Source organism: Dendropsophus ebraccatus, chromosome 2 (genome assembly GCF_027789765.1).
Source record: "Dendropsophus ebraccatus isolate aDenEbr1 chromosome 2, aDenEbr1.pat, whole genome shotgun sequence".
NCBI classification, from domain to species: Eukaryota; Metazoa; Chordata; class Amphibia; order Anura; family Hylidae; genus Dendropsophus; species Dendropsophus ebraccatus.
Window position 1 is genome coordinate 30741876 of NC_091455.1, and position 27438 is coordinate 30769313.

The following is a 27438-nucleotide window of genomic DNA, read 5'->3' on the forward strand; positions in this document are numbered from 1 at the left end:
TTGATAAATCTCCCTCAATGTTATGTGGTCATAATCATATATTATAAGTAGTTTTAAGCGGACTTGCCGAACATTCAGCATCTGACTCCTGACATCTGAAGAAGTTGGATGCCGCCCTAGGGCTGCCAGAAAAACATGGATATAGCCTATGGCCTATGGTTATATCTATGTTTTCCAGGACTCCCTAGGGCTGCATCCAACTTCTCCAGCCTGAGTACCTAGTACTGCTACTACCATCAGTCTACTAACACAAGAATGAAAAAGCAACACTAAAAAGACAACCATGACCCCTTCATAATGAGGATCAGAGTGGGTTCTGTGAGTTGGACCCCTGCTGACCTGATATTTATTGCCAATCCTAAGGCCAGATCATCACTTTTTAAAATGTTTAATAGACTCCTTGAAGAAAGTAGAGTTTCCATGTGTCAGCAGACCCGCACGAAAGTTAGTCCTCATATGGGACTTCTCTGTATGATATATCAGGCATGCTTTAGATTTTAGAATCAGTAACCTGGTCTCCATTTTGAGAGAATTTCTTTTCCTGGATGTGAATGGGGTATAAAAGGAACCATTCAAAAATCTGCAGATCTGGGGGAATATAGGTGGAAAGACTCTGCCTAAACCCACAGTACAGTGTACTAATTCTACAGAGACTGATATTATTCCTTCCTGCTTATTTAGGTTGTTACCGCAACACTGAGATAGGGAACAACTCTAGTTACGTATCATGGAGAAGGAGAAGTAGGACAACACTAGTGAAAAGCAATAATCGGGACAATTGATGTAGAAATTGGTGTTTATAGAATATCTTTTATCAAAGAACTATTGTTCAGGATGTGGAGCAATCAATAAGGATAAGATATGAGAAGAAAATGCAGCTTTCAAAGAGATGAGCTAGATAAATATGGGAAAGACAGATAGATACTGTAGGTGGACAGACAGGAAGGAGATAGGAGATGATAGATAGATAGATAGATAGATAGATAGATAGATAGATAGATAGATAGATAGATAGAATATGATGGGCACTGGAATAATAAAAAAAGTGACAATATTTTATTGTAATTGTGTTTCTGTCACTTAAGAAAAGCATTTGATATATCACTCAGATGTTATATGTCATAGGCTTCGATCAGTTGGGGTGCGGGTGTGCAGATTGTCAGAGCCAGGAGAGGTAGGGCTGCAGGAGATGGGTTCCATAGACCAGTGATATTCAACCTTTTTTGAGCCACGGCACACTTTTTATACTTAAAAAATCCCGGGGCACACCACCAACCAAAATGGCACAAAATGACACTAAAATAGTACATATTATACATATAGTTAATAATATAGATTCCAAATGTATTTATACTCAGTGTGAAACCTGGGCCTATTTTCTTCTCCCCCCTGTGCTTCTCTCCACCATACTTCTCCCCCCTACTTCTCTCCTGTGCTTCTCTCCACCATACTTCTCCCCCCCTGCTTCTCTCCTGTCCTTCTCTCCACCATACTTCTCCCCCCTGCTTCTCTCCTGTGCTTCTCTCCCCCATGCTTCTCTCCTGTGCTTCTCTCCTGTGCTTCTCTCCACCAAACTTCTCTCCCCCCTGCTTCTCTCCGCTGTTTCTCTCCCCCATCCCTAGGTTTCTCTCCCCCATGCTTCTCTCCGTCTCTCCCCCCCTGTTTCTACCCCATGCTTCTCTCCCCCATCCCCATGTTTCTCTCCCCCATCCCCATGTTTCTCTCCCCCATTGTTTTCTCCTGTTTCTCTCCCCCATCCCCAGGTTTCTCTCCCCGCCCTTCCTCCTCACCTCCTCCGAGATGGTCACCGCTGCTGTCCGCCTCACCTACTGGCCACCCGTAGGGCCCGAACGTGCTCCTCCAATCAGCGGAGACCGGGAGCGTGGTGCGCTGCGGTGGGCCGTAGCGCACACGTTGATTGGATGCATGCATCACGGCCCGCCGCAGCGCACCACGCTCCCCGTCTCCGCTGATTGGATAGGAGGAGCACGTCCGGGCACTACAGGTGGCCAGTAGGTGAGGCGGACAGCAGCAGCGTGGCGATCTGCAGGGGCACCATAGTTTGGGGAACTTTCCCCGCGGCACACCCGACCATGTGTCGCGGTGCACTAGTGTGCCACGGCACACTGGTTGAAAATCACTGCTATAGACTAACAATGACAGAGATCACAGTGAGCTTGACAGTGAAGCGAATCTAAACATTCAGACCCCAACGGATCAAAGCCTGTGGCATAACTGTCTGACATGTGAAACAGGCAGTGTATTTTCTGCTGCGATATGCAGCAGATACGCAGCAGATTAGATCTAAATAACTGAACACAGCTTAAAATCTGCACCAATCTGCTGCGTATCTGCTGCGTATACGGTGTGTGTGTTTGTACCCTTAAGGTGGTAGGGAAACTTTAAGGGTGCGTTCACACGTACAGGATCGGCAGCAGATTTGATGGCGCAGATTTGAAGTTGCAGATTCAATGCAAAGTAACTCTGGGCCATCAAATCTGCTGTGGATCTGCTGCAGATCCTGCATGTGTGAACGCACCCTAATTCTAACCTGAGCACTCTCAACAGAATCATAGACAGCACCATTTTCTATCTATTTTATCATCTGGGAGGCCATAATCACGTGTGGAGATGATAAGTGACTGGGGCCAAAGTGACTACTGCGCTATAGGATGGTGTATATAGATATACATGTTGATATAGATGATCCATATGTTGCTGTCCCCAATATACTGTATAAACTAAATGACTCTATTCTTAATTCCCAGACACCCTCACTAATCAAGTACAGTATGAAGAACACATACAGATTGCTAAATTCTCAGAGTCCAAATAACTTACTTACTTCTATGACCTCAGTTGTGGATGTACGACCATCACGGACAGGAGACATTCACTTAAAGGGGATGAACAATTCTACTACAAACACCACCCTGTTATATACTACAACTATATAAAACAAGCTACAAACATTTATTTTTTTTTTTTTGTAAAATTTTAAATTTGGAATTTAATTTTTTTTTTTTTTGTATTGACAGAATTTCTGAAAAGGGATGATACACAACACTGAGTTATATAGGTCTCACTCACAGGCTATGCCTAGACATTTCACACCAAAGTGAGGAGCGCACATGATGAACACACTCATTACAAAAGCATGAGCTCTGCCTGGACGCCATCCGTGTGCAAGCCTCATGCTTTCAAGGTGGTTTCCAAAAACCCTGACAAACCTGGCTCAGAATGGGCTTTCTTTCTCGGCAATTGTTTGTCATCAGTTATTGCACCATTCACCTTTCTCTGCTGGTCTTCCCAAGTAACTTCTAGCATAAACCAAGAGAAATTAAAACTTGTCAGAAACACAACAGTAAGTGGACAGAACACAAAGCCTCACAACATGGTGGAGGTAAGGGGGCGGCTTCATTCGGAAAGGATAGATAGAGGGGGTGGGGAGGGGGTGTAGACAGATGGTTATAGAGTCAATTTGGGTAAAGGTCAATGTAATGTCTTCCATGTACCCCTGGTCTTCACCCTGCTGCAGTATACTGTATCACTACTATGTAATACTCATATATAACCCTAATGAAAGCCATTATAATCTAAATGTTAGTTTTACCCGGTTTTATAGATCATTTTAATGACTTTCCTTTCATCACGCTGCAATGCTTCGGAATGAAGCACATGAACCATGCCAGAAAATCATCCCATACCCCGAGAAGAATCATAGTCCTGAGGCTCAGTTATCTATGAGAGTATACTAAAGTGCTATAGATGTCACTAGATACATGACCGATATGCTGGATACTGTAATATTCAATCCAGGGGAAGAAAAAAAAGTTTGTGTAGGTTCAAAAAAGGAGAAAGTAACAAAATGAGATAGATAACAGATAGATAGATAGATAGATAGATAGATAGATAGATAGATAGATAGATAGATGATAGATAGATAGAAGATAGATAGATAGGAGATATATAGATAGATAGATAGATAGATAGATAGATAGATAGATAGATAGATAGAAGATAGATAGATAGGAGATAGATAGATAGATAGATAGATAGATAGATAGATAGATAGATAGAAGATATATAGATATGTAGATAGATAGATAGATAGATAGATAGATAGATAGATAGATAGGAGATAGATAGATAGGAGATAGATAGATAGGAGATAGATAGATAGATAGATAGATAGATAGATAGGAGATAGATAATAGATAGATAGATAGATAGATAGATAGATAGATAGATAGATAGATAGATAGGAGATAGATAATAGATAGATAGATAGATAGATAGATAGATAGATAGATAACAGATAGATAGATAGATAGAAGATAGATAGATAGGAGATAGATAGATAATAGATAGATAGATAACAGATAGATAGATATAGCTGGAAACTCTGCGGCACTCCGATGCAATAACGGATTGCTGTATTATGCACTTTTTTGAATTAATTCCCACAGTTTTTTCATCGCATTGGAGTGCCGTGGCGTTTCCTGCTATATGTATTGAAGTCTAAGTCCCACATCTAATTATCACCGTTGCTGCTCGCTTCTCTATTAGACAGATAGATAGATAGATAGATAGATAGATAGATAGATAGATAGATAGATAGATAGATAGATAGCGAAATTCCGCAGCACACCAGCGTCAGGTGAAAGGTGGTATTTATTTCAAGTGGCAAAAAATAACAAGGAAAATGCAACGTTTCTGTCTTCTCACAAGACCGTTATCAAGCATGCTTGATAATGGTCTTGTGAGAAGACGGAAACGTTGCATTTTCCTTGTTATTTTTTGCCACTTGCAATAAATACCACCTATCACCTGACGCTGGTGTGCTGCAGAATTTCGCTTTTTATCTATTGGGATCCCTAGCCAAGGGACTTACTCTGTACAGCACCCAACACTTGTATTCAGATGTGCGGCTTTTCCTATCTCTAGATAGATAGATAGATAGATAGATACAAACGAAGAGCTTGAGAAAGGTCTCGTGATGAGACGGAAACGTTGCATGTGAATTTTGCTGATATAAAATAAACACTTGATTTTTTCACCGAAGGACGTGCTGCAGAACTCTTTGTTTGTATACAGTGGAGAGACGTGAATTCTGTCTCTAGCTGCGGGCACCCTACAACATTTATTATACAGAGTGCACTCCGTTGTGGAATTGTATAGATAATAGATAGATAGATAGATAGATAGATAGATAGATAGATAGATAGATAATTAAATAGATAGGAGGTGTTTTATCTGATTTATTCATAAGCATGTAAAGTTTATTGTGCATATGGCATATATCACATGCTATAACAATTGGGGACTGCTCTTATATACAAATGACAAGGTTTCCCCTTTCTGTTTTGCAAATCTGAATAGTGTTTTTGGAACGAGTCACTTCATCTTAATAGGTGCTTATAATCATGTAATAACCCATAGATTATAGTCACTAAAATCTGGATATCATCATGTATCTTTAACAATAAAAAAAAAGATTAAACTATTATTTTGTGTCAAAGTGTAAAGTGGAGTCATCCATAACAACCACCTTCCAGCTCCTTTTCAGGGGAGTTTTCCTTGTTGCACTATATGATGAAGAAAAGCCTGTTCTTGGTTATTGATAAATCAGTAACCACCTTGCTTCTGCAGCTTGCATGTACACCGCAAGCTGCGCAGTGCCATTCAATGTAAACCGGATGAGCAATATCCAGTCAGTCCCTCCTGTCTCCTCCTGAAGACAGCTGGAGAATGCCTGCTGTAAGCTCTTTAATTCTCAGTCTCTGCACTCTTTGTACTCATTCATTTGAATAGGGTGATGCTTCAAGTCCTGGCACAGTCTGGTAAGGGCAGGGCTGGATGACATGGAAAACACTGTAGAGGCTGCATCACTCTCCTAAGTGCTGACAATAAGTGAGGTTGCCAGAAGTCAGACCCCCGTCAGTTTTCAGTATTGTGGTGCATACTCTACAATTTTCACCACCCCTTTACTGTACCACAGTGTTCTCTTTTACACTGAGAAACCCCACGTCAACCTACGTGCTCCCACCCTCTGGGCTATCATGCCTCCTCAGTCCGTCCCTTCTCTGCTGCTGTGGAGATGACCCCTCTTAGTCACAGAGTGATATCTGAGCGAATCCCACTAGACAGAACTGTTTATCTGCAGCAGGACCAAAAGCTGGCTACTACTGTCAGACCCTGACTACAAAGGAGGCGGATTGTAGTCAGGATTAACAAGTGAACTGCAGGATTCTGTACATTGGTAGTATATACACTATAGTTAAAGCAAATGTACCACTATGGATATTCATTTTTTTGATTGGACATCCTGGTAGTGTGGTCCATCATCGCTGCCCGATTCCTGCCATCTGCGCAGGTTTCTTCATATGCTAATTGGGCTGCTCTATGCACTGGATGCACGCTTGGAGCCCCCAGTGCACTGATATCCCATTTTTGGGTTTTCGGCACAGTGGGGGCGCCAAGCCTGCATCCAGTGCATAGAGCGGCCCAATTTACATATGAAGAAACTGGCGCAGATGGCAGGAATTGGAAGGTAATTTGAAAATTGGACCACACCACCAGGATCTCTGTGTCAACCAGGTGATTAAAAAACATTTTTGATTAGCCTTAGTGGTACATCTGCTTTAAACGAGAACTCTGGGCATAACATTAAAAATTTACGAAGGGCAGGGGGTGGAGGAATATCATAAAGAATTTATACTTACCCTTCCCTGTGCCCCTGCAGTGCAGCGTCACCACTTACGGACCACTGCAATCCTCCTGTAACTTCCGGTCCTTAGATTTCACAACCCAGCTCAGTGATGCCTGCTCAATCACTAAGGTTGGACACCTCTGTTGTCATTGACTGGCTGAACAGGCAGGTCCTGCTGGGTCATAACAACACACAAAGCTGGCAGACCCAGGGCACTGGATGCTGAAATCGAGCTGGTGACACTGTGCTGCAGGGGGGACGGGGAGGGGTAAGTATGACTTCTTTATTATGTTCTCACCACTCCCTGCCCCTCTGAATGTATACCTTTGGTGGAGTTCTCCTTTAATAAATATACATTAAACATTGGTGGATCTTCCCCTTTAAGCCATATAATACATTAAATATAATAACAGAGCTGCAGCAGGTCAGATAATTGAAACAGGATAAGGAATATGTTGCATTTTTCTCTACTGGAAACATATCAAAAAATGCTGGAAACATTCTAGTGCCAACCTAAAGCATTAGGTAGTTATTAATTCATATGATGAAATGTACAAGGCATGAATAAAATATAGTATGGCTTCTAAGTAACAGCGGTTTCACAACCGAGCTGAATCCTGCTATTCAGAAACCGCTCTGGAATCAGGGAATCTGCTCTATCGTTTCAGGTTTTATTCTATGGTATTTTAGATATTTACTAACAGGGTTCTCTGCAACCGCCGCTAGTCAACACAATGAAGCGGCTGCATGCAAAGGAAGCGACCTCTCCATCATGATGAATAGCATCTGATCCAGAAACCGAGCAAACATACATGGGGGCGGGTTAGAGGTTAGCACCTCCCCCTCATGTCCTCACTCCTTCCTATTCATCTGTGCTGACCTTCCTCTCCTGTTGTTCTAGCGTAGTCTGCCATCTGCTGATAAAGGATAGGCACTACACGGTAGATATTCATCTTTTATCAGCAGATGTCAAACAGTTTATATACAGGATTATATACAGACAATAATGAAGTGAGAACAAGGAGGTGAACATCACTGCTGGCTGGAGCAGTCCTGTCCTGCTGTGCCGAGCTTCTTATATGAGAATCCAGCAGAGATGTTAAAGGGATTATCCAGCGCTACAAAAACATGGCCACTTTCCCCCTACTGTTGTCTCCAGATTGGGTGGGGCTTTGAAACTCAGTTTTATTGAAGTAAATGGAGCTTAATTACAAACCGCACCTGAACTGGAGACAACAGTAGGGGGAAAAGTGGCCATGTTTTTGTAGCGCTGGATAACCCCTTTAAAGGGGGTTATACCAAGACTAAACTTTATCTCCTATCCTATGGGGACAACTAGCTGATCGTTGTGGGATCCAACAGCACGGACCCTGGCCAATCACAAGAATGTAGGTCAATCTTCTGTGTGAATGGAGTGGCAGTGTGCATGCTTGGCCACTGGTCCATTCACTGTCTTTGGGACTCCTGAAGATTGGCAAGTTATTACCTGAAGGCTCCTTACATAAAGAATGGAGTAGTTGTCAGGCAGGCACAATGCCATTTCAATCACTCAGGGGGCAACTCATATAGCAGTCATACCCCCATTGATCAGTTCACTATTTTCTATTCTGTGGACAGATGATAACTCTCTTGGGCACCTTTAAATTTTGAATATTACAGTGTATGTGTATATGTTAATGGAGCTGAACTGTAATACCACACACAAACTGAAGACAGGGGTGGGGCTGTTTTGCAAGAAAGTAGCTGTGCTTTTTCTAATCCCTTATACCCCCCTTAAAGGTGAGGTGATCAATGTATCAGCTCATTAAAGATAACCAATCAGCACGATTCTGCTGACTTTGCTCCCAGCTGCATCCTATAGGTTGGTGAAGCTCTGACCCTAGACACACCCACTGATCAACTGATCAAGAAGACAGCACTCATCAGAGCTGGTATGAACAGGTGCACAGCAAGAGGCTGCATCGCTTCAACATGTTCTCCAGCCCCTTTAAACAACCTCCGCACCCTCCAGTCTATTATTGATGGCCTATTCTGAGGTGTCCCTGTCATCTTAAAAAAAAAAACAATCTTTCGATCGTTCTGGGTCTATGGGGGAGATTTATCAAACATGGTGTAAAGTGAGACTGGCTCAGTTGCCCCTAGCAACCAATCAGATTCCTCCTTTCATTCTTCACAGACTCTTTGGAAATTAAAAGGTGGAATCTGATTGGTTGCTAGGGGGCGCCTGAGCCAGTTTTCACTTTACATCATGTTTGATAAATCTCCCCTTATGTGTTCAGACAAGTGATAAAGACCCTTGTAAAAGCTCAGTTTACAAAATGGCCAAGATTAGCTAGATATTATATGTAATACAATGAAAGGAAAATCTTGCTTTTTATTCTGTTTAGGATTTCCTTTTGACAATTTTAATAGTGCAAATAAATTAACAGATCTTAATGGATAGCAATGTTTAGTAATCTGGCAATACAGGAAAATGTGCTCATCCCTATATAGCCACAAAGTTGCAGCCTCCACAACAAACATCTCTCCTGATTAGAGATTACACAGCTCTCTGGTGCCATCTTCTGGTAGATGAGTGGTACTACTTTTAAAAGACAAGTTTTCATCAGGTCATCGTAATGGCTACATACTTTTTTTCTATTTTTCTTCTCTTTACTGACTACAATATATATATATATATATATATATATATATATATATATATGTATGTATATATACGGTACAAACCAAAAGTTTGGACATACCTTCTCATTCAAAGAGTTTTCTGTATTTTCATGACTATGAAAATTGTAGATTTACACTGAAGGCATCAAAACTATGAATTAACACATGTGGAATTATATACTTAACAAAAAAGTCAGAAACAACGGAAAATATGTCTTATATTCTAGGTTCTTCAAAGTAGCCGCCTTTTGCTTTGATTCCTGCTTTGCACACTCTTGGCATTCTCTTGATGAGCTTCATGAGGTAGTCACCGGAAATGGTTTTCACTTCACAGGTATGCCCTGTCAGGTGTTATAAGTGGGATTTCTTGCCTTATAAAAGGGGTTGGGACCATCAGTTGTGTTGTGCAGAAGTCAGGTGGATACACAGCTGATAGTCCTACTGAATAGACTGTTAGAATTTGTATTATGGCAAGAAAAAAGCAGCTAAGTATAGAAAAACGAGTGGCCTTCATTACTTTAGAAATGAAGGTCAGTCAGTCCGAAAAATTGGGAAAACTTTGAAAGTGTCCCCATGTGCAGTTGCAAAAACCATCAAGCGCTACAAAGAAACTGACTCACATAACAACGGCCCCAGTAAAGGAAGACCAAGAGTCACCTCTGCTGCGGAGGAGAAGTTCATCTGAGTCACCAGCCTCAGAAATCACAGGTTACCAGCAGCTCAGTTATCAGCAGCTTAGAGACCAGGTCAATGCCGGCACACAGAGTTCTATCAGCAGACACATCTCTACAACAACTGGTAAAAGGAGACTTTGTGCAGCAGACCTTCATGGTAAAATAGCTGCTAGGAAACCACTGCTAAGAACAGGCAACAAGCAGAAGAGACTTGTTTAGGCTAAAGAACACAAGGAATGCACATCAGACCAGTGGAAATCTTTGCTTTGGTCTGATGAGTCCAAATTTGAGATCTTTGGTTCCAACCACTGTGTCTTTGTGCGACGCAAAAAGGTGAACAGATGGACTCTACATGTCTGGTTGCCACTGTGAAGCATAGAGGAGGAGGTGTGATGATGTGGGGGTGCTTTGCTGGTGACATTGTTGGGGATGTATTCAAAATTGAAGGCATACTGAACCAGCATGGCTACCACAGCATCTTGCAGCAGCATGCTATTCCATCCGGTTTGCATTTGGTTGAACCATCATTTATTTTTCAACAGGATAATGACCCCCAAACACAAATCCAGGCTGTGTAAGGGCTATCTGACTAAGAAGGAGAGTGATGGGGTACTACGCCAGATGACCTGGCCTCCACAGTCACCAGGTGACCAGAGTGAAGGCAAAAGGGCCAACAAGTGCTAAGCATCTCTGGGAACTCCTTCAAGGCTGTTAGACCATTTCCGGTGACTACCGCTTGAAGCTCATCAAGAGAATGCCAAGAGTGTGCAAAGCAGGAATCAAAGCAAAAGGAGACTACTTTGGAGAACCTAGAATATAAGACATATTTTCAGTTGTTTAACTTTTTTGTTAAAGAGGACCTGTCACCCCCCGTGCCGGGGTGACAGGCTCCCGACCCGCTGTTAGATCCCCCTATACTTACGTGATCCCGCCGGGTCCCGCTTCCTGAGCCGGATCCCGGAGATATCAGCTCCCGAAGCCCGGCGCGCGCGCTGAGAGATGAGTCCGATGCCCATACAGAATGACGGAGCATCAGACTCCCCATTCATTCTCTATGGGCGTCTGACTCTGCTGTCAGCGCGCGTCGGGCTTCGGGAGCTGATATCTCCGGGACCCGGCCGGCTCAGGAAGTGGGACCCGGCGGGATCACGTAAGTATAGGGGGATCTAACAGGGGGTCAGGAGCCTGTCACCCCGGCATGGGGTGTCCTTTAAGTATCTAATTCCACGTGTTAATTCATAGTTTTGATGCCGTCCGTATCAATCTACAATTTTCATAGTCATGAAAATACAGAAAACTCTTTGAATGAGAAGGTGTGTCCAAACCTTTGGTCTGTACTGTATATATAAAACTGGCAGAGGTTGTGCAGTTAAAGCCAATGAAGAGTGTATCCTAACATGTTGGATCATATGGATCAATTACGTTCCAAGATTGTAGAATGTTGTCTACTGCATATTCCTAAAGCTCATGGACTGAATACTGCCATGGATGTAAACAGGACCACATCAGGAAGGGGAGGGGGGTCAAACAGGCACATAAAATATGTTAGAACAAACTATGGATAGCACGCATGCTGCACTATAAGTGATAGTACAGTGGGAAGTATCAGATACAACATAGAAGGCTCAAGAACTAAGATGTTTAAAGGGAAACTGTCACGTTCAACTTGTAAGCACCATGTTATAGAGCGGGAGATACTGTACAGATTGATATATAGTTTTGTGGGAAAAGATTCATTAGAACTTCATTGAAACCTCTGCTCATTCTGGACATAAGAATCCAGTGGGCGGTCCAAATCAGTGATTGACAGATAACTGTCCACTCAGAAATTGGCAGATAACTGTACACTCCGCCCCCTAGACGGAATAACTGAAGTTTAAATGAATAAATAATATGTTCTACAACTTTTATTCCTACAAACCTATATATCAATCTGCTCAGCTCCTCCGACTCTATAGGATACTGTCCACAGATAAAAGACGGTGTTCAATGTGACAGGTTCTATAGAATAAAACCGTAACCAATCAATCCACATTAAACAATTCACGGTTTGCAGTGAAAAGCCCATAGAGCAGGGATAGGGAACCTTCGCCCCTCCAGCTGTTGCAAAACTACAACTCCCATCATGCCTGGACAGCCTTCGGCTGTCCAGGCATGATGGGAATTGTAGTTTTGCAACAACTGGGGGGCTGAAGATTCCCCATCCCTGCCATAGAGTGGATTTTTAATCCAATATCATTGTATTGAGATACTTCCCAAGAAAAGAGCTCAAGCTCCCCTCCACAGCCCCAGATCTCTAAACTACAGCAGTAACTTGCCTTTTCTCCCATTTACGGGCGGACTCTGCAGTTTCTCCTCATAATCTTTATCACATCAAAAACAAACAATGATTAATGTATAACACTAGATACAGGATCCATACACAGCACACGGTGGGGGTCATGTATCCCTTCTGCCATATACAAGGTTAGGACATCTGCCTCAGGTTTCTTTTTTTTTTAAAAGAGGGTCTATTATTTGGCATGGTAAATATAGCAATATGTGGCCATACTTTTTTTCCCAAGAATAATGATGTCTGTATGGAGGCACGGGTAATTGTAGGCACCCCTGTGCTGCTATATGCTGCCTCTGTACAGCGCTATATTGCAGAGGTATTCTATGCGGGATGTGGTAAGGCATGAAGAAAGAGGTACAGTATATGACGGTGGTATAATAGTGTACCCTAGAAGTTTATGGGCCCCATATTGAATAAAATGAAGCAAAATTCTGGCATAGGACCACTGGTACATGACCCCTTATATAGTATCAGAACACATAACTGCACAAAGTAAAGAGCGGACATGTACAAAGCCACAGACTAAGGAGAAGGGTGAGACGTAAGGCTCGGTTCACATTGCATTTGGGCTCTACTGTAAGTTGCTGATGTATGCTGGGACAACGACGAGAGGGTATACCTACATATACTGTGGTGTACCCATGACGGCCCATGCATCAAACACTATACATTAGACTATGACTTATTACCCGAACATACACTTTTATTGTATGGGCGTGGTCTGCTGGACTTTTGAACCACACAAAATTCAAGTATAAGTTCAGGAAATGGATGGAATGTAGTCACTAGTATAGTAAGGGCTCGTTGCGGTATAAGGCTATGTTCACACTTTGTATGACACCGCCTTTCAGTGACCCAGCCGGGTAATGGAACGGCAGGTGTCAGAAAAGATCATCCCCTCCGGTACTTCGGTACTGCCCGGATGATCTTAACCACCGCTGAATTCAGATGCAGGAGCATCCGTGTGCGCCTGCATCCGAATTCCCCGCTGCTCACTGCCGGAGCCACACGCTCCATTGTTTGTACTGACAGCGTTTTCTGTGGCCGCTATTCAGTGAAGAGCGGACGCAGAAAACTGGCATGTCAGTTTTTTGCAGCGCCGCTAGGAATCCCAGCCGGAGTGTATACTATGTATATACTCTCTGGCCGGAATTCCCTCAGGTGCAGTACTACGTAAGTACCGTAGAAATCACGGCCGTTGTTGCAACAGTCGTGATTACTTCGGTACTTACGTAGTGGAAACATGGCCTAAGGCATACCTTTTGGTCGGTATCCCAGCATATGTCGTGACATAGAGCCTGAATGCACCGGGAACCCAGCACAAACCCAGTTTTTCCATTCTATAACATAAAAACTTTTTTTTTTTTTTTTTACAGAAAATGCAATAACAAATTCTTTAAATTTGAAAAATGAAGCATGGTTGGCTGGAAGGAAAGGTGATGTGTGCTGTGGCAAAAATAATTGGGTAACATTTAAGAACTCAAGTGCATATGTGAAATCGCAATATATATGCTTTAACTAATAGCAACCACACTTTTTGTTGCAGGACATAGATTGTGGTATAAAATACCAATAAAAAATAGGATTCAAATAAACCAGTTCAATGGCATCATTTTGCACTGTGGATATTTGGTGGGTTTGCCAATGTGGATATAGGAACCAAGATGTCAATTTTAAATTTAGCATGTTGCGGCGGACCTGCAGCATTTCCACAGAAATTCCCAATGTGAAAAATCTACAATGAATTGGCAGGGTTTCCACCACAAGAAATCTGTACTGCATGTCAATATTTGATTTTTCCCCAGCAAAAATGCCAAATGTGACTCTACCCTAAGTGGTCATGGAGGAGGAGCATTCTGGTGAAGCATGGAGGAGGAATGTCCTGGTGAAGCATGGAGTAATTGTCTTCTGGTAAAACATGACAGAGGAGCATTCTGGTGAAGCATGGAGGAAGGATGTTCTGGTGAAGCATGGAGGAAGAGTGTTCTGGTGAAGCATGGAGGAAGAGTGTTCTGGTGAAGCATGGAGGAGTAATGTCCTGGTGAAGCATGGAGAAGGGAAGTTCTGGTGAAGCATGGATGAGTAATGTCCAGGTAAAGCATGGAGGAGTAATGTCCTGGTGAAGCATGGAGGAGTAATGTCCAGGTGAAGCATGGAGGAGTAATGTCCAGGTGAAGCATGGAGGAGTAATGTCCAGGTGAAGCATGGAGGAGTAATGTTCAGGTGAAGCATGGAGGAGTAATGTCCAGGTGAAGCATGGAGGAGTAATGTCCAGGTGAAGCATGGAGGAGTAATGTCCAGGTGAAGCATGGAGGAGTAATGTCCAGGTGAAGCATGGAGGAGTAATGTCCAGGTGACGCATGGAGGAGTAATGTCCTGGTGAAGCATGGAGGAGTAATGTCCTGGTGAAGCATGGCAAAGAAATGTAGTGATGAAGCAAGGAGGAGAAGTGTTCTGCTGAAACATGGAGGAGGAATGTTCTGGTGAAGGACAGAGGAGGAGTGTTCTGATGAAGCATGGAGGAAGACTGTTCTGCTGAAGCATGGAGGAGAAATGTTCTGGTCTAGCATGGAGGAGGAGTATTCTGGAGAAGCATGGAGGAGGAGTGTTCTGGTAAAGCATGGAGGAGGGATGTTCTGGTGAAGCATGGAGGAAGAATGTTCTGGTGAAGAATGGAGGAGAAATGTTCTGGTGAAGAATGGAGGAGGAATATTCTGGTGAAGAATGGAGGAGGAGCATTCTGGTGAAGAATGGAGGAGGAATGTTGTGGTGAAGCATGGAGGAGGAATGTCCTGGTGAAGAATGGAAGAAAATTGTTCTGTAAAGCATGGAGGAGGAGCATTCTGATGAAGCATGGAGGAGGGATGTTCTGCTGAAGCATGGAAGAAGAGTGTTCTGGTGAGGCATGGAGGAGGGATGTTCTGATGAAGCATGGAGGAGAAATGTTCTGGTAAAGCATGGAGGAAGAGTGTTATGATTAAGGATGAAGGAGAAATGTTCTTCCAAAGCATGGAGGACGAATGTACTGCGGAATCATGGAGGAAGAGTGTTCTGCTGAAGCATAGAGGAGTATTTTTCTGGTGAAGCATGGAGAAGGAATGTTCTAGTGAAGGGTGGAGAAGGGGTTATCTGATGAAGCATGGAGGAGAAGTGTTCTGGTAAAGCATGGAGGAGAAGTGTTCTGTGAAGCACGGAGGAGGAATGTTCTGGTGAAGCATGGGGCAGGAATTTTTTGGTAATGCATGGAGAAGGAATTTTCTAATAAAGCATAGAAGAGGAGTGTTCTGGTGAAGTATGGAGTAGAAGTGTTCTGGTGAAGTATGGAGTAGGAGCGTTCTGGTGAAGTATGGAGTAGGAGCGTTCTGGTGAAGTATGGAGTAGGAGTGTTCTGGTGAAGTATGAAGTAGGAGTTGTCTGGTGAAGTATGGAGTAGGAGTGTTCTGGTGAAGTATGGAGTAGGAGCGTTCTGGTAAAGTATGGAGTAGGAGCGTTCTGGTGAAGTATGAAGTAGGAGTTGTCTGGTGAAGTATGGAGTAGGAGCGTTCTGGTGAAGTATGGAGTAGGATTGTTCTGGTGAAGCACTGAGAAGGAATTTTCTGGTAAAGCATTGAGAAGGAATTTTCTGGTAAAGCATTGAGAAGGAATTTTCTAGTGAAGCACGGAGAAGGAGTATTCTGGTGAAGTATGGAGTAGGAGTGTTCTGGTGAAGCATGGAGGAAGAATGTTCTGATGAAATACAGAGAAGTAGTGATAAGCCTACCTGCCAAATGTTCGGGTTTGTCCCGAAAAGTTAGCATTTGACTTCTGGTGGCTGACTAGGTTGGATGCAGACCTAGGGCTGCCAGGAAAACATAGATACAGCCTATGGCCTATGACTGCATCCATGTTTTCTTCCAGCTGCCAGAAGTCAAATGTCAAATATGGTTGCTAGAAGTTAAAACACCTTTACGTTTGCACACATGACCCCTTCAGCAATTTTCTTAAATGACCCTCAGTGTGATCTATTTACAATGTGGGGTTCATACACCTGTAACAAACACTTCATACCTACATAGGGTTTCTATACTTTGCCAATCTAAGAACAGTGTTCCCCAACAAGTGGCTCTACAACTATAACTCCCATCATGTCTGGACAGCCAAAGTTTGGAGAACACCGTCATAGTAAGGCAGAACTATTGCAAACAATTCAATTACTTTTCTTTTCTTCCACAGCCACAGGCGAAAAGCTACAATGCGATAACTTAATCTCAAGTCGAGTAATTAAGAGGATGGAGAATTGTGTTATCTGCAGCTATTAGGACAGGATTTCTAATTATACACGAAAACGCTCAGCGTGGATATAAGACCGCAACGGGGTAGACTAGGTGGTCCCATGGCTTCCTTTTCTACATTACTTACAGATGTACTAGAGATAGGGTTTTCAAATGTAGCAGTGCTGAGTGTGTCAATGCATATCAATGTGTTATCTCTGTTCTCACATGGAGTTATCACAATGCACAATTCTACCTCTGCTACATCTGTATCCTGAAAGCCATCCATACTATGTCATGACAGCACAGCAGACGATGTGTAAAGGTACTATAGGGAAAGCGTCTACAACTCTAAGGTGAGACCAACCTGCCTCCACCTCTGAGCCCTGTTCTTCAACATGGTGGCACTCCTCTTCTTCATGTGTACATGCAAAGGAAATGACAGGAGGTAAGCATGCACATGCAATTATATGAAACATACATTATATGAATGTGGTGGACAACACAGTGACAAAACACAGCAGACTGCCCTCTATGGCTCCAGCCGCTGGAGAACTACAAGTACCAGTATAGTATGAAAAGGTCAGACTCAGGGAGTAAGCCTCTACTTAAGGCCCTATTCCACGGAACGATTATCGCCCGTATTCGGCCGATATCGGCCGAATACGGACGATAATCGTCCTGTGGAATAGAGTGCAATGATCAGCCGACATCGTTCATGTTGGCTGATCGTTGCAGTCGCTTGTTTTTCAACATAGGCCTCTACTTAAGGCCCTATTCCACGGAATGATTATCGTCCGTATTTGGCCGCTATGGACGATAATCGTCCCGTGGAATAGAGTGCAACGATCAGCCGACATCGTTCATGTCGGCTGATCGTTGCAGTCGCTTGTTTTTCAACATTTTGAAAAAAAAAGCGACTGATACAGCAACGATCTGCTGCCGTCGCTCCGTTGAATAGGAGCATTGGCAGCAGACGCAGCTGTATCCTATGGGCTGCCCGGACGATAAGCGATCACCCGGGCAGCCCCCCCCACAGCCCCCCCACCACCTTACCCGCACTCACCCGCTCGCTGCTGCTGCGTTGAATATCGGCGGCAGCGAGCGGGTAACGAGGAGCAAACGAGCACTGAGAGCGCTCGTTTGCTCCTCTAAACGACCCGTGAAATAGGGCCATTAATCAAGTGCATGAAGTCTTATAGGCCATGCAAAGCTCCACTGGGGAAAAATAGGTAAAGTGGATCTCCTCCAGAAGGAATAGAAATTGCTCTCTGATGGGTGTTGTAGTTTTGCAACAAATACAGAAAGCCTCCTGGTGCAGACCACTGATATCATACAGACCCCGTTGACTTATAATTGGATCCATCAGATTCTGGTACGAAGTCTGACGTAAAAATAGCTATATGAAGGCCCATGCTACCACTGCATAATAACTAAGGGGGAAATTGGGGTAAAGAAGCATTGACTCAGTTGCCCCTAGCAACCAATCAGATTCTACCTTTCATTTTCCAAAGAGTCTGTGAGGAATGAAAAGTGGAATCTGATTGGTTGCTAGGGGCAACAGAGCCAATTCTATTTTACACCAGTTTGATAAATCTGACCCTAAGTGTCCAAGGGATGATCCGAATATTAAAGGTTATCCTCTATCCACAAGACTGGTGGGGATCTGACTACAGGGATTCCGCTGATCACAAGAATGGAGGTCAATTGTCTCTGTGTGAATGAAGCAATAGCGCAAATCCATGGCCAACCTCCATTTATTGTCTATGGGATTGCAGAACACTCAGTTATCATCCCATAGGTGGTGAATGAATGGATGGCTGAGCGGCATCCTGAAGGTTCATTCACTCGGTTGTCGAGGAACCCTTACTTTTGTGAACTATGGGGGTCACCATACATCAGCTACTTATCCTCTTCCTTGTGGACACGGAATAATATTTAATCCTTAAATAACCCTTTAGACAAGTAGTGCAGTTATTTTGCTGGAACATGAGCTCACAAGAATCCCGTATGTTTGGCTGGTTGGTCCAGGTGCAAGTTTTGAGACCCTTATGGTCCTCACCTGTCTCTTTTCTAAGGTCACTCTTCTGTGGACAGTTCAACTTGAAAGAATATCTACTTTTTATTTTCTGAAAACAGCGCCACACTTGCCCATGGACTGTGTCTTGTACTGCAGCTGATTCCAATATTAATAAAAGGGGTTATCCAGTGCTACAAAAACATGGCCACTTTTCCCCCTCTCTTGTCTCCAGATTGGGTGGGGTTTGGAACTCAGTTCCATTGAAGTAAATGGAGCTTAATTGCAAACCACACCTGAACTGGAGACAAGAGAGGGGGGCAAAGTGGCCATGTTTTTGAAGCGCTGGATAAACCCTTTAATGGAGCTGAGCTGCAATATGTGATACACAGAAAAAAGTGGTGCTGTTTCTGAAAAAAAAAAGAAAACCCTGAAGATCCTCATTAATCCTAGACAACCTGTTTAATACCAAATGCACATGCAAGAAAAGATCAACTACAGTGGCACTTCTCTGACACCAAGTGCCAACACCTTGTCTGTAAAGCAGTGCAACAGGAGACTGAGGCAGAATATACACAAATACTGCTTAATATACAATCTGGAAAAAGGATAAAACACAGACATAAGATTATTCAGTGGAGTGAATTCTACTAGACAAGGTACATTCTGGTGATTATAGTACTGTACAGAGAAGAATAGTAAAGACTATCTAGCACACACACATCACTAACACAGGGCACTGCAATTGATATCATTCAGATGTTTAGGGCCTTGGTTTTGCTTTAATTTATAAAAAGAACACTCCAGGCAATGGTAAATTGTAATGCTGTGCCTTATACAGGGCCTCAGGGGTGGAGCTTGATGTAGGAATGCAAAGCAATTAATCATGTCCCGCCCCTGCAGAGCTTGCACTAAGCATGACAGCATCAACTGTGCCAGGAGTGTGCTGAGAAGGATCACAGCACTCCAATATCCTCCAATACACTCCAGGGAGAACATTTTTAGATTTAGTTCCCCTTAAAATACCTGCAAGACTGCAAAGGAAGCTCATGTTTCCAATGCGTGCTTCCAAACTGTCTGTCAATGGTGTGAACAGAAATTTGTACTTACCTTTACATCTATGTTGGAGCAATATTTAGAGTCTCAGATTCAATCATATTTGCTGGGAAGAATAGCACAGCATGCAGCGTTATTCTTCCTGTCAAAATGATGGAATCCAGTAGCCCTTACTATAGGTATCCACTATCTGGGCCTGAAACTGAGACATCAATTGCAGTTGGGTTTATTTTGTTCTATTTCCCCTGCAAGGGGGATGAGTAAAAACAAACCCTCTACGGTGTACAGACCTTCAAAAAGCTCTATTTCCTTGTCTCCATTTTCTAGGGAAAACAGAAAAGGGAACCAAAACACAAGGGTTAAAACAAGAGGTATTTTGTAACAATAACCGCGTAAAACTAAATGGAATACACACGTGACTTTAAAAAAGTATAAATGGAGTGTAAATTGCCCAGATTGATGTTTTAAAGGGGATATCCAGGCTTAGAAAAACATGGCCACTTTCATCCAGAAACAGCGCCACTCTTGGGTGTGGATTTGCAGCTCAGTTCCATTGAAGTGAATGGGACTGAACTGTACCACACCCAAACTGAGGACAGGGCTGGCGCTGTTTTTTGAAGGAAAACTAGCTTTTTCTTTTCCTAGATAAATTCTTTAAAGGCTATGTCCACCTCTGCAACCACATTTCTTTATCATCCTAATAAATCCAAAATAAAAAAAGAACCAACTTTGTCTCGATTAGACATTTCCTACCATTTTGTTTTCACAGCTCCTATGAAGATTATGCATCTCTGTGGTAACAGACAGCAAATTCTGGGAAGTTTCTTCCATTCGTCTCCTACATTGTCTCAACGATAGACGGGAATGTGACTGCAGAGTCAGACTACACAGTTTGTTGTCTGTTACCATGGAGACACATAACTTTGAATCAAGATCAATTATTATGTTGCTTTATTTTTCACTTTATATACTGCGAAAAAAATACATATCTATTTACAAAGGTGAACAGAGTCTTTAAGTATTACCCATTGAGGTAGGGCAGTTATGAAATGAGGTACACAGAGCAGTCATATTTAATTTCAGATATCCCTATTTAGTCCTTAAAGGGGTTATCCAGGATTTTAAAACAGCAAAATTATTTTCTCTCAGACAACAGCGCCACCCCTGTCCTCAGGCTGTTTGCGGTATTACAATTCAACTTCATTTCCTTCAATGCAACTGAGCAGCATAACCCACACCCAAACTGAGGACAAGAGTGGTAGTGGTTCTGGAATAAAAAGGCCATGGTTTTCTAAGTCTGGACAACCCCTTTAATGGCAGAATGATACTTGGAGAACAGGGAAAAGGGGGGGGGGGGGAACACTGATGCAGATGAGGGCCATCCCTTATACTAGGAGAGATGGGTCAGACACTTGGTTGGCCGGGATTGGTCTCCGTCCTTTGCTTAATACATATATATATATATATACACATATATATACACATATATATACAGTGGTACCTTGGTTTGAGAGTAACTTGGTTTAAGAGCGTTTTGGTTTAAGAGCTCACAGTTTTTAAAAATTGTGACTTGGTTTAAAAGCATTGCTTTGGTTTAAGAGCTCCCTGTACTGGGAGGGAGCGCGAGTGGAAGAGGGGCATGGTCTGCATAGTGGGGTCTACAGCCCTGTACTCTGAACCAGGAACTCTCCCTCACCTTCCAAATCATAGCAGATCCACTTCAGGCTGGGGCTTACATCAGGGGACAGGACTGTGGAGGTAATCTCTCCATAGCTGTAACCCCTCTCTCCCCGGACAGAGAGTGCTGCATGTATGTGCCCACATCTGCCCTGCTCATTCCTTCATGCTCCCTGCAGTCTCTGTCCGTCTTTGTGTTTTCCATCCTCTCCATTACTGTACAGTAACTTATAATATCACATATTCTGCTGTTTCTAAATGTTTGTTTCATTTGTTGTACATGTTGTTCAGAATAATAAATCATTATTTTGGGGTGTGGAACCAATTGTCTGCATTTCTATGATTTCTTATGGGAAAATTTGCTTTGGTTTAAGAGTGGATTTGGATTACAAGCTCAGTCCCGGAACGAATTATGCTCGTAATCCAAGGCACCACTGTATATATATATATATATATATATATATATATATACCTAAGACAATTTTTATCCTTGCCTCAATTACCTTTAATCTAGGACTAGGACGATGACGACACAAACAGGGACTATTTCTACACCTGACAGGACTAGGGTCGTACAAGGTACAACAAATAACCATAAACCCAACTCCTACTGCTCGGGAAATGTATGGAACAGATATAACAGTGCTGACTCGACACTCTGCTACACACCATCTCAGCTGTTTTTAGCGACCCTCATGAGACAATACATAGTATATCAGAATATACTCTGCAGATAAAGATATCAGCGGCTACTTTTTCTTGCGGTGCAAGCTGTGTTTCCCGATTTCATATAGAGCATCAGCTCTTCTAAACATTTATTATAATATTTTTAATATTACCACCTTCTGTTCTTAGCCATTGCAGGTGTTTCAGAGGACGGGGAGAAATTAATGAAGTGAAAACAGCACAGCGAGAGGGAAAGAGTCCAGCTAGGGAAGCTTCCAGGATGATTTGGGAGTTTTGTAAAAACTTACAAAACTTAAAAGAAAAATGTATTTTCTTAAAGCATACTTCTTGTATCAGGGAGAAGTTGTCAGGTGTGTGTACTTGAGGAGTAGCCATATTTCTGGTCACTAATAAACTTATATGGCATTTTTCACCAGTTTTCCCCTCTGTATGCTCCATCTCTAGTTTTCAGCTTTCCCTGAGCTAGTGGGTGGATATTAGATGCTTTCATATCATACATATCGATGACGCTAGCAGTAATGTATTCGTAGTCTCTTCACTGACTTTCTGCAGCCGCTCCCTCTTCCCTCTCCATAAACTTCTATGGGCAGCATGTAATCTGATTCCCCAGTGAGTTAATATGTCGGTATCCTTGCTTAAAATGAAATTTATGGGGTTTTTTTTTATGTTTTTTTTTCCCCCCACCCCAGAAGTTTTAGAGGAGAAAGGAGAGGGAAGAATTGTGAAAAGGGGAAAAGGAGCCTTATTTCTCTGATAAGATATATTACAAAGTTTTTTTTACACTTCCTGATATTATTGTTTAATGCTAATTTTTGGGCAGAATCTATAAAAATTGCGAGATGATGTTATATTATATTATTATTATCCATTATCAAATTCATAATTCCCAATGGTTCGATGGAGTTTACAGGCCATATTGTTGTATAATACAAACTAAGTTTGGTACATTTTCCAAAAGTATACTGTGTAAGTGCGGGTTGCTGTGCCACACAGTTCCAAACAAACACAGTAGACATTCAGGAGTCACTACATTTGGTCAGTTAAACTCAATGGGCCTGCTAAGAGTTCGCCACAGTATCCCTCAGCATACCTTTTGGGCAGGTTGCTGGCATGTACTGGCCATATGGGAATGCAATATGAATGGCCCTCATTGGGAAGAACAGTGGCACAAAAAGAGCAAACTAAAAGGGAAACTATAAGGATGTGGGCAGGCCATGTGCCCCAGGTGCTGACTGCCAGGTAGGGTGACAAAATCATTTTGCCTTGGCTAGGGTATTTGAAAACAACCCTAGGGCACCCAACTAAATAGATGAAATAGGGCAAACCTAGATGTGAATATGGTATAAGCTGTTAAGCCATCACTAAGCAATGATATTTTTGCACTAGCTTTTGCAACTTCAGTCCATCCATTAGTATCATGATCTTTTGATATTTTCTTACCACTTCTGAGACTGTTAGGGTTAAAGATCTAAGTGTAGGGTACCTAGACCGAACCTACACATTGTAGTTTATATAAAGCAAATTTCTAATATACTGCTATTATTGGTAAAACTCCCTTTAAGAGAGAGAACGATGGGATAATGGGGCAAGGCAGCAGGGAGTCTACGCTAAAAATGTTGAGGGATCAGTTAAAAAATGTGAAGGTTAATGCAAAACCTATTATGTTGTTGGCAGAGAGTCCACAGTGCTACTGCAACACAGCAAGACATATGAATACATGACCTTTCAAGGTGCAAGTCAATGAATAAGTCGGAGCACTATTATGTTAACTTGCTTAGATATCAATGACTTATAAAGAATAAGAGTACAATGGCTCCAATTAATTTTGATGAAAACTTAAGCTTGCATAGTTAAAGTATACCTGTCCGTGCATAGTTTTATTATATAAGCCCTTCAAAATGGTGCAAGTTGACACTACTGCCATTGCTGTTATAAAGCCCCTTAGAGTCCCCTCCATGATGCACAGCTCTAACTTTTTCAGGAGGTGAGACTGGAGTGGGTCTGTTCGCCAGCAGTGCTCACAGTTCATTTCTCTTGCTTGTCTGGTCATTCACAGAACAGCACCTATTCTACTCTACTATGACATGACATAGTGCTGATAAAAGTGCCCAAGCAGGGAGGAGTAGAAGTTACATTCAGGAGGCAGCACTGTGTACATATAGTAGTAGGAACACTGGTATTTACACAAAAAACACCTGCCCAGAATTTTATGAGTGGTCTGGGATTAAAGGGAAGCATTTAAAGTGATACTTCAACCCCTTACTCTATGTGCTGTTCTGTGCGGTAGACAGAGTAACCCAGACGGGACTTCATGGCAGTTGGGCCCCCCTTTACCAGGGGAGAGGGCCAAACTGCAGTGAAGCTCCACCTAGTGAACAAAGTCCACCAATAAAATAAAGCATTTTATAGGGCAGACACATGCAAGACAAGTTTTATACAGGTATATATTGAATAGGCAACATCTAAGCTTGTGAGTGGTGTGGAGAACTGCACATAGAGTAAGGGGTTGTCAATATCACTTTAAGGTAATGGTACAGTGTAGATTGTCTAGACGGCGCAGACAAGCTCAAAGGTTGCAGGTACAACCCAGGGTCTCATTCCCTCGCCTATGCACTAGCTAAGCTCCACCCCCACTTCCTAAGTTATATCTTCATGACTCTGTTACTATAGATGGACTGAGCCTAACAACAGGCAGTGGACACTAGATTGCAGGGAATTGAGACACCTAGTGGCTAAGACTTTAGTGATATTTTTCTTGCATAAGGAGTCATTTTTGGTAAATTAAGTGACTTACAAATATGTAAGGAATCACATTGGCTATAATATAAAGGGAAGCTGTTTGGAACATCAGTGTCCACCACAATACTGATTTTGCAAGTTACATCTCTGGTCCTGGTGCAATCATTTCTCTATTGTAATCCATGGGAGGTACAAGCTCCACAATGTTCACCAGGACATCTTCATCCAGGACATTGATGAGAGTCCTTGGTACAAAAAAGGTGAGAGAACTGCTTGAACGTTTAAATATATTTTCCTCTAGGCCGCGTAAAACTACTGGATACTTCTCTATTGTCTCCAAGCATTGTTTCCACAGCTGGTCGGCCACCTTTCTGCTCTGGCTGATGTTCAGCTGCTGCAGCTCTAAGAACAGGGAATCAGAACACTGTGCAACCCTGGAGGCAAATGCCCTACATTATAATAACACCATTTATTAGGGATAAAAATAAGACTGAAAAGAAGAAGTGGTAAAAGTGTATGTGTGCTGTCAGCATAAAAATGACCAGAGTGAAAAGAGGAGGCGCCATTGTCTAGTAATAAAATGAGGTCAAATGCAATATGAATGGTTGGATGGTGCACATCTATGAGTAATGGAATAAATCCCGGCACTCACTAGTGTAAATTGCTTCAGTGGATGTTTATTACATCAACGCTTCTGGCACATCTATGATACACCATATAGTGCCTCAATATTGCAATCATAAAGTATACAAGTAAGACTCCACTTTATAGTCAAGTTAGAGCCTCCATCAGTAAATCCATTAGTTTTGGAGAGCGGAAAAAGTGCTATTCTTCGCATCGAAGTGACATACTCGACAAAGGAACCAAGCGGAGCCACTTCTACTTTATGTCAGTGGGATCCATTATGTTTTCCATAGTCATGGAAGTCATGGTCGTAATGTAAACAAAGCCTTCGTCCAGGGGCGTAGCTAGGATTCATGGGGCCCCATAGCAAAAAACTGTATGGGGCCCTATGAATCCTGTACGCCCCCCACACTCTCAAACACACACAATGGCGCACATACAGTATATACACACACAGAGAAACCATTAACATATATGCAGATACACCACTGACATACACACATTTAGGCTATGTTCACACAACGTATATTTTCGTAAAAGTATCACCGTTGTTGAAATCGGCAACAACGGCCGTACTTTTCACGGAAATATACGTTGCCTTGTCTTGTATGGAATCCCGGCTGGAGCGTATACATATAGTAACTTTCAATTATCTCTCATAATACCAGTCTTGTGTAATAGTAGTAAGACATGACAGAGTATTAGTGCTCCTGTCCACACTAACAATGGTGGAGGCAGCTTCAGACAATGACGCTGTAGCTTGTAACATGAAGTCTATTAATTCTCCATTTGTAGGCTCCATTGCCTGGACCAAGTGCATGTTTTTTTGTTTTATGTTACAATAAAGAAGAATTTTTTTACTTGGAGTCCATCGAACAAGCTTATCTTAAACCCTGCAATATGCCACCAATGTATCTTCCGAAGTAACCGTTTTAGCTTAGCTTACAAAATATGTTACGCAATGCTGCTAAAATATGAATTGCAAACGTATCTCCTATTCTTAAGTGTTAAAGGGTCACTAAACGTGGAGACCAGATTGCTGCTTGGTAGTGTTGAGCAGACTTGCTGAACTGTTCAGGTTCGGCAACGTTCTCCAAACCCCAAGGCTCGACATTTGACTCCCAGCGGCTAGAGAAATTGGATGCATCCCTAGGGCTTCCAGGAAAATGTGAATACAGCCTATGGATTTATCCATGTTTTTCAGGACTCTCTAGGATGGTATCTAACTTCTCCAGCCGCCTGGAGTCAAATGCAGAGCATTCAGGCTTGGAGAACATTGCCGAACCTAAACAGTTTGATAAGTCAGCTCAAAACTACTGTTTGTATAACCCACCATAAGGAATTCAATGCCTATGGAGGTTCTCAGACTAGAGGTCGGCTATGTAAAGTAGTGATCATGTTTCTTCATACTAGAGATCTGCCATATAAAGTAGTGATCACAGTTCTCCAAACGAAAGACGTGTCCGGTCAAATAGTGATCACGGTTCTCAAACTAGAGATCTGCCAGGTAAAGTAGAGATCACGGTTCTCAGACTAGATACTGTATGTGCCAGGTAAAGTAGTGACCATGGTTCTGAAACTAGAGATGTGCCATGTAAAGTAGAGATCTCAGTTCTCCATATTAGAGATGTGCCATCTAAAGTAGAGATCATGGTTCTCCATATTAGAGATGTGCCATGTAAAGTAGAGATCATGGTTCTCCATATTAGAGATGTGCCATGTAGAGTAGAGATCATGGTTCTCTATGCTAGAGATGTGCCATGTAAAGTAGAGATCATGGTTCTCCATATTAGAGATGTGCCATGTAGAGTAGAAATCATGGTTCTCCATGCTAGAGATGTGCCATGTAAAGTAGAGATCATGGTTCTCCATGCTTGAGATGTGCCATGTAGAGTAGAGATCATGGTAATCCATATTAGAGATGTGCCATGTAGAGTAGAGATCATGGTTCTCCATATTAGAGATGTGCTATGTAGAGTAGAGATCATGGTTCTCCATGCTAG

The 27438-nt window shown here is 42.5% G+C and overlaps 1 protein-coding gene across 44 annotated transcripts in view; it reads right to left on the minus strand.

The window, feature by feature from the left end:
• Nucleotides 1-27438, minus strand: part of RIMS2 (regulating synaptic membrane exocytosis 2) — a 424384-nt gene that overhangs the window by 88403 nt on the left and 308543 nt on the right. For 29 of the 44 annotated variants that reach the window (XM_069957251.1, XM_069957228.1, XM_069957225.1 and 26 more), the window contains 3 exons: nucleotides 19999-20031; nucleotides 17003-17050; nucleotides 12369-12413 (listed from right to left, as the gene is read on the minus strand). The exons of 9 other annotated variants lie outside the window; for them this stretch is intronic. In XM_069957251.1, coding sequence (XP_069813352.1) covers nucleotides 12369-12413; nucleotides 17003-17050; nucleotides 19999-20031 — 126 coding nt within the window. Of the gene's footprint in view, nucleotides 1-3230; nucleotides 3286-12368; nucleotides 12414-17002; nucleotides 17051-19998; nucleotides 20032-27438 lie in introns of those variants that run through there. 6 more of the 44 variants (XM_069957230.1, XM_069957229.1, XM_069957222.1 and 3 more) reach the window with 5 other exon arrangements.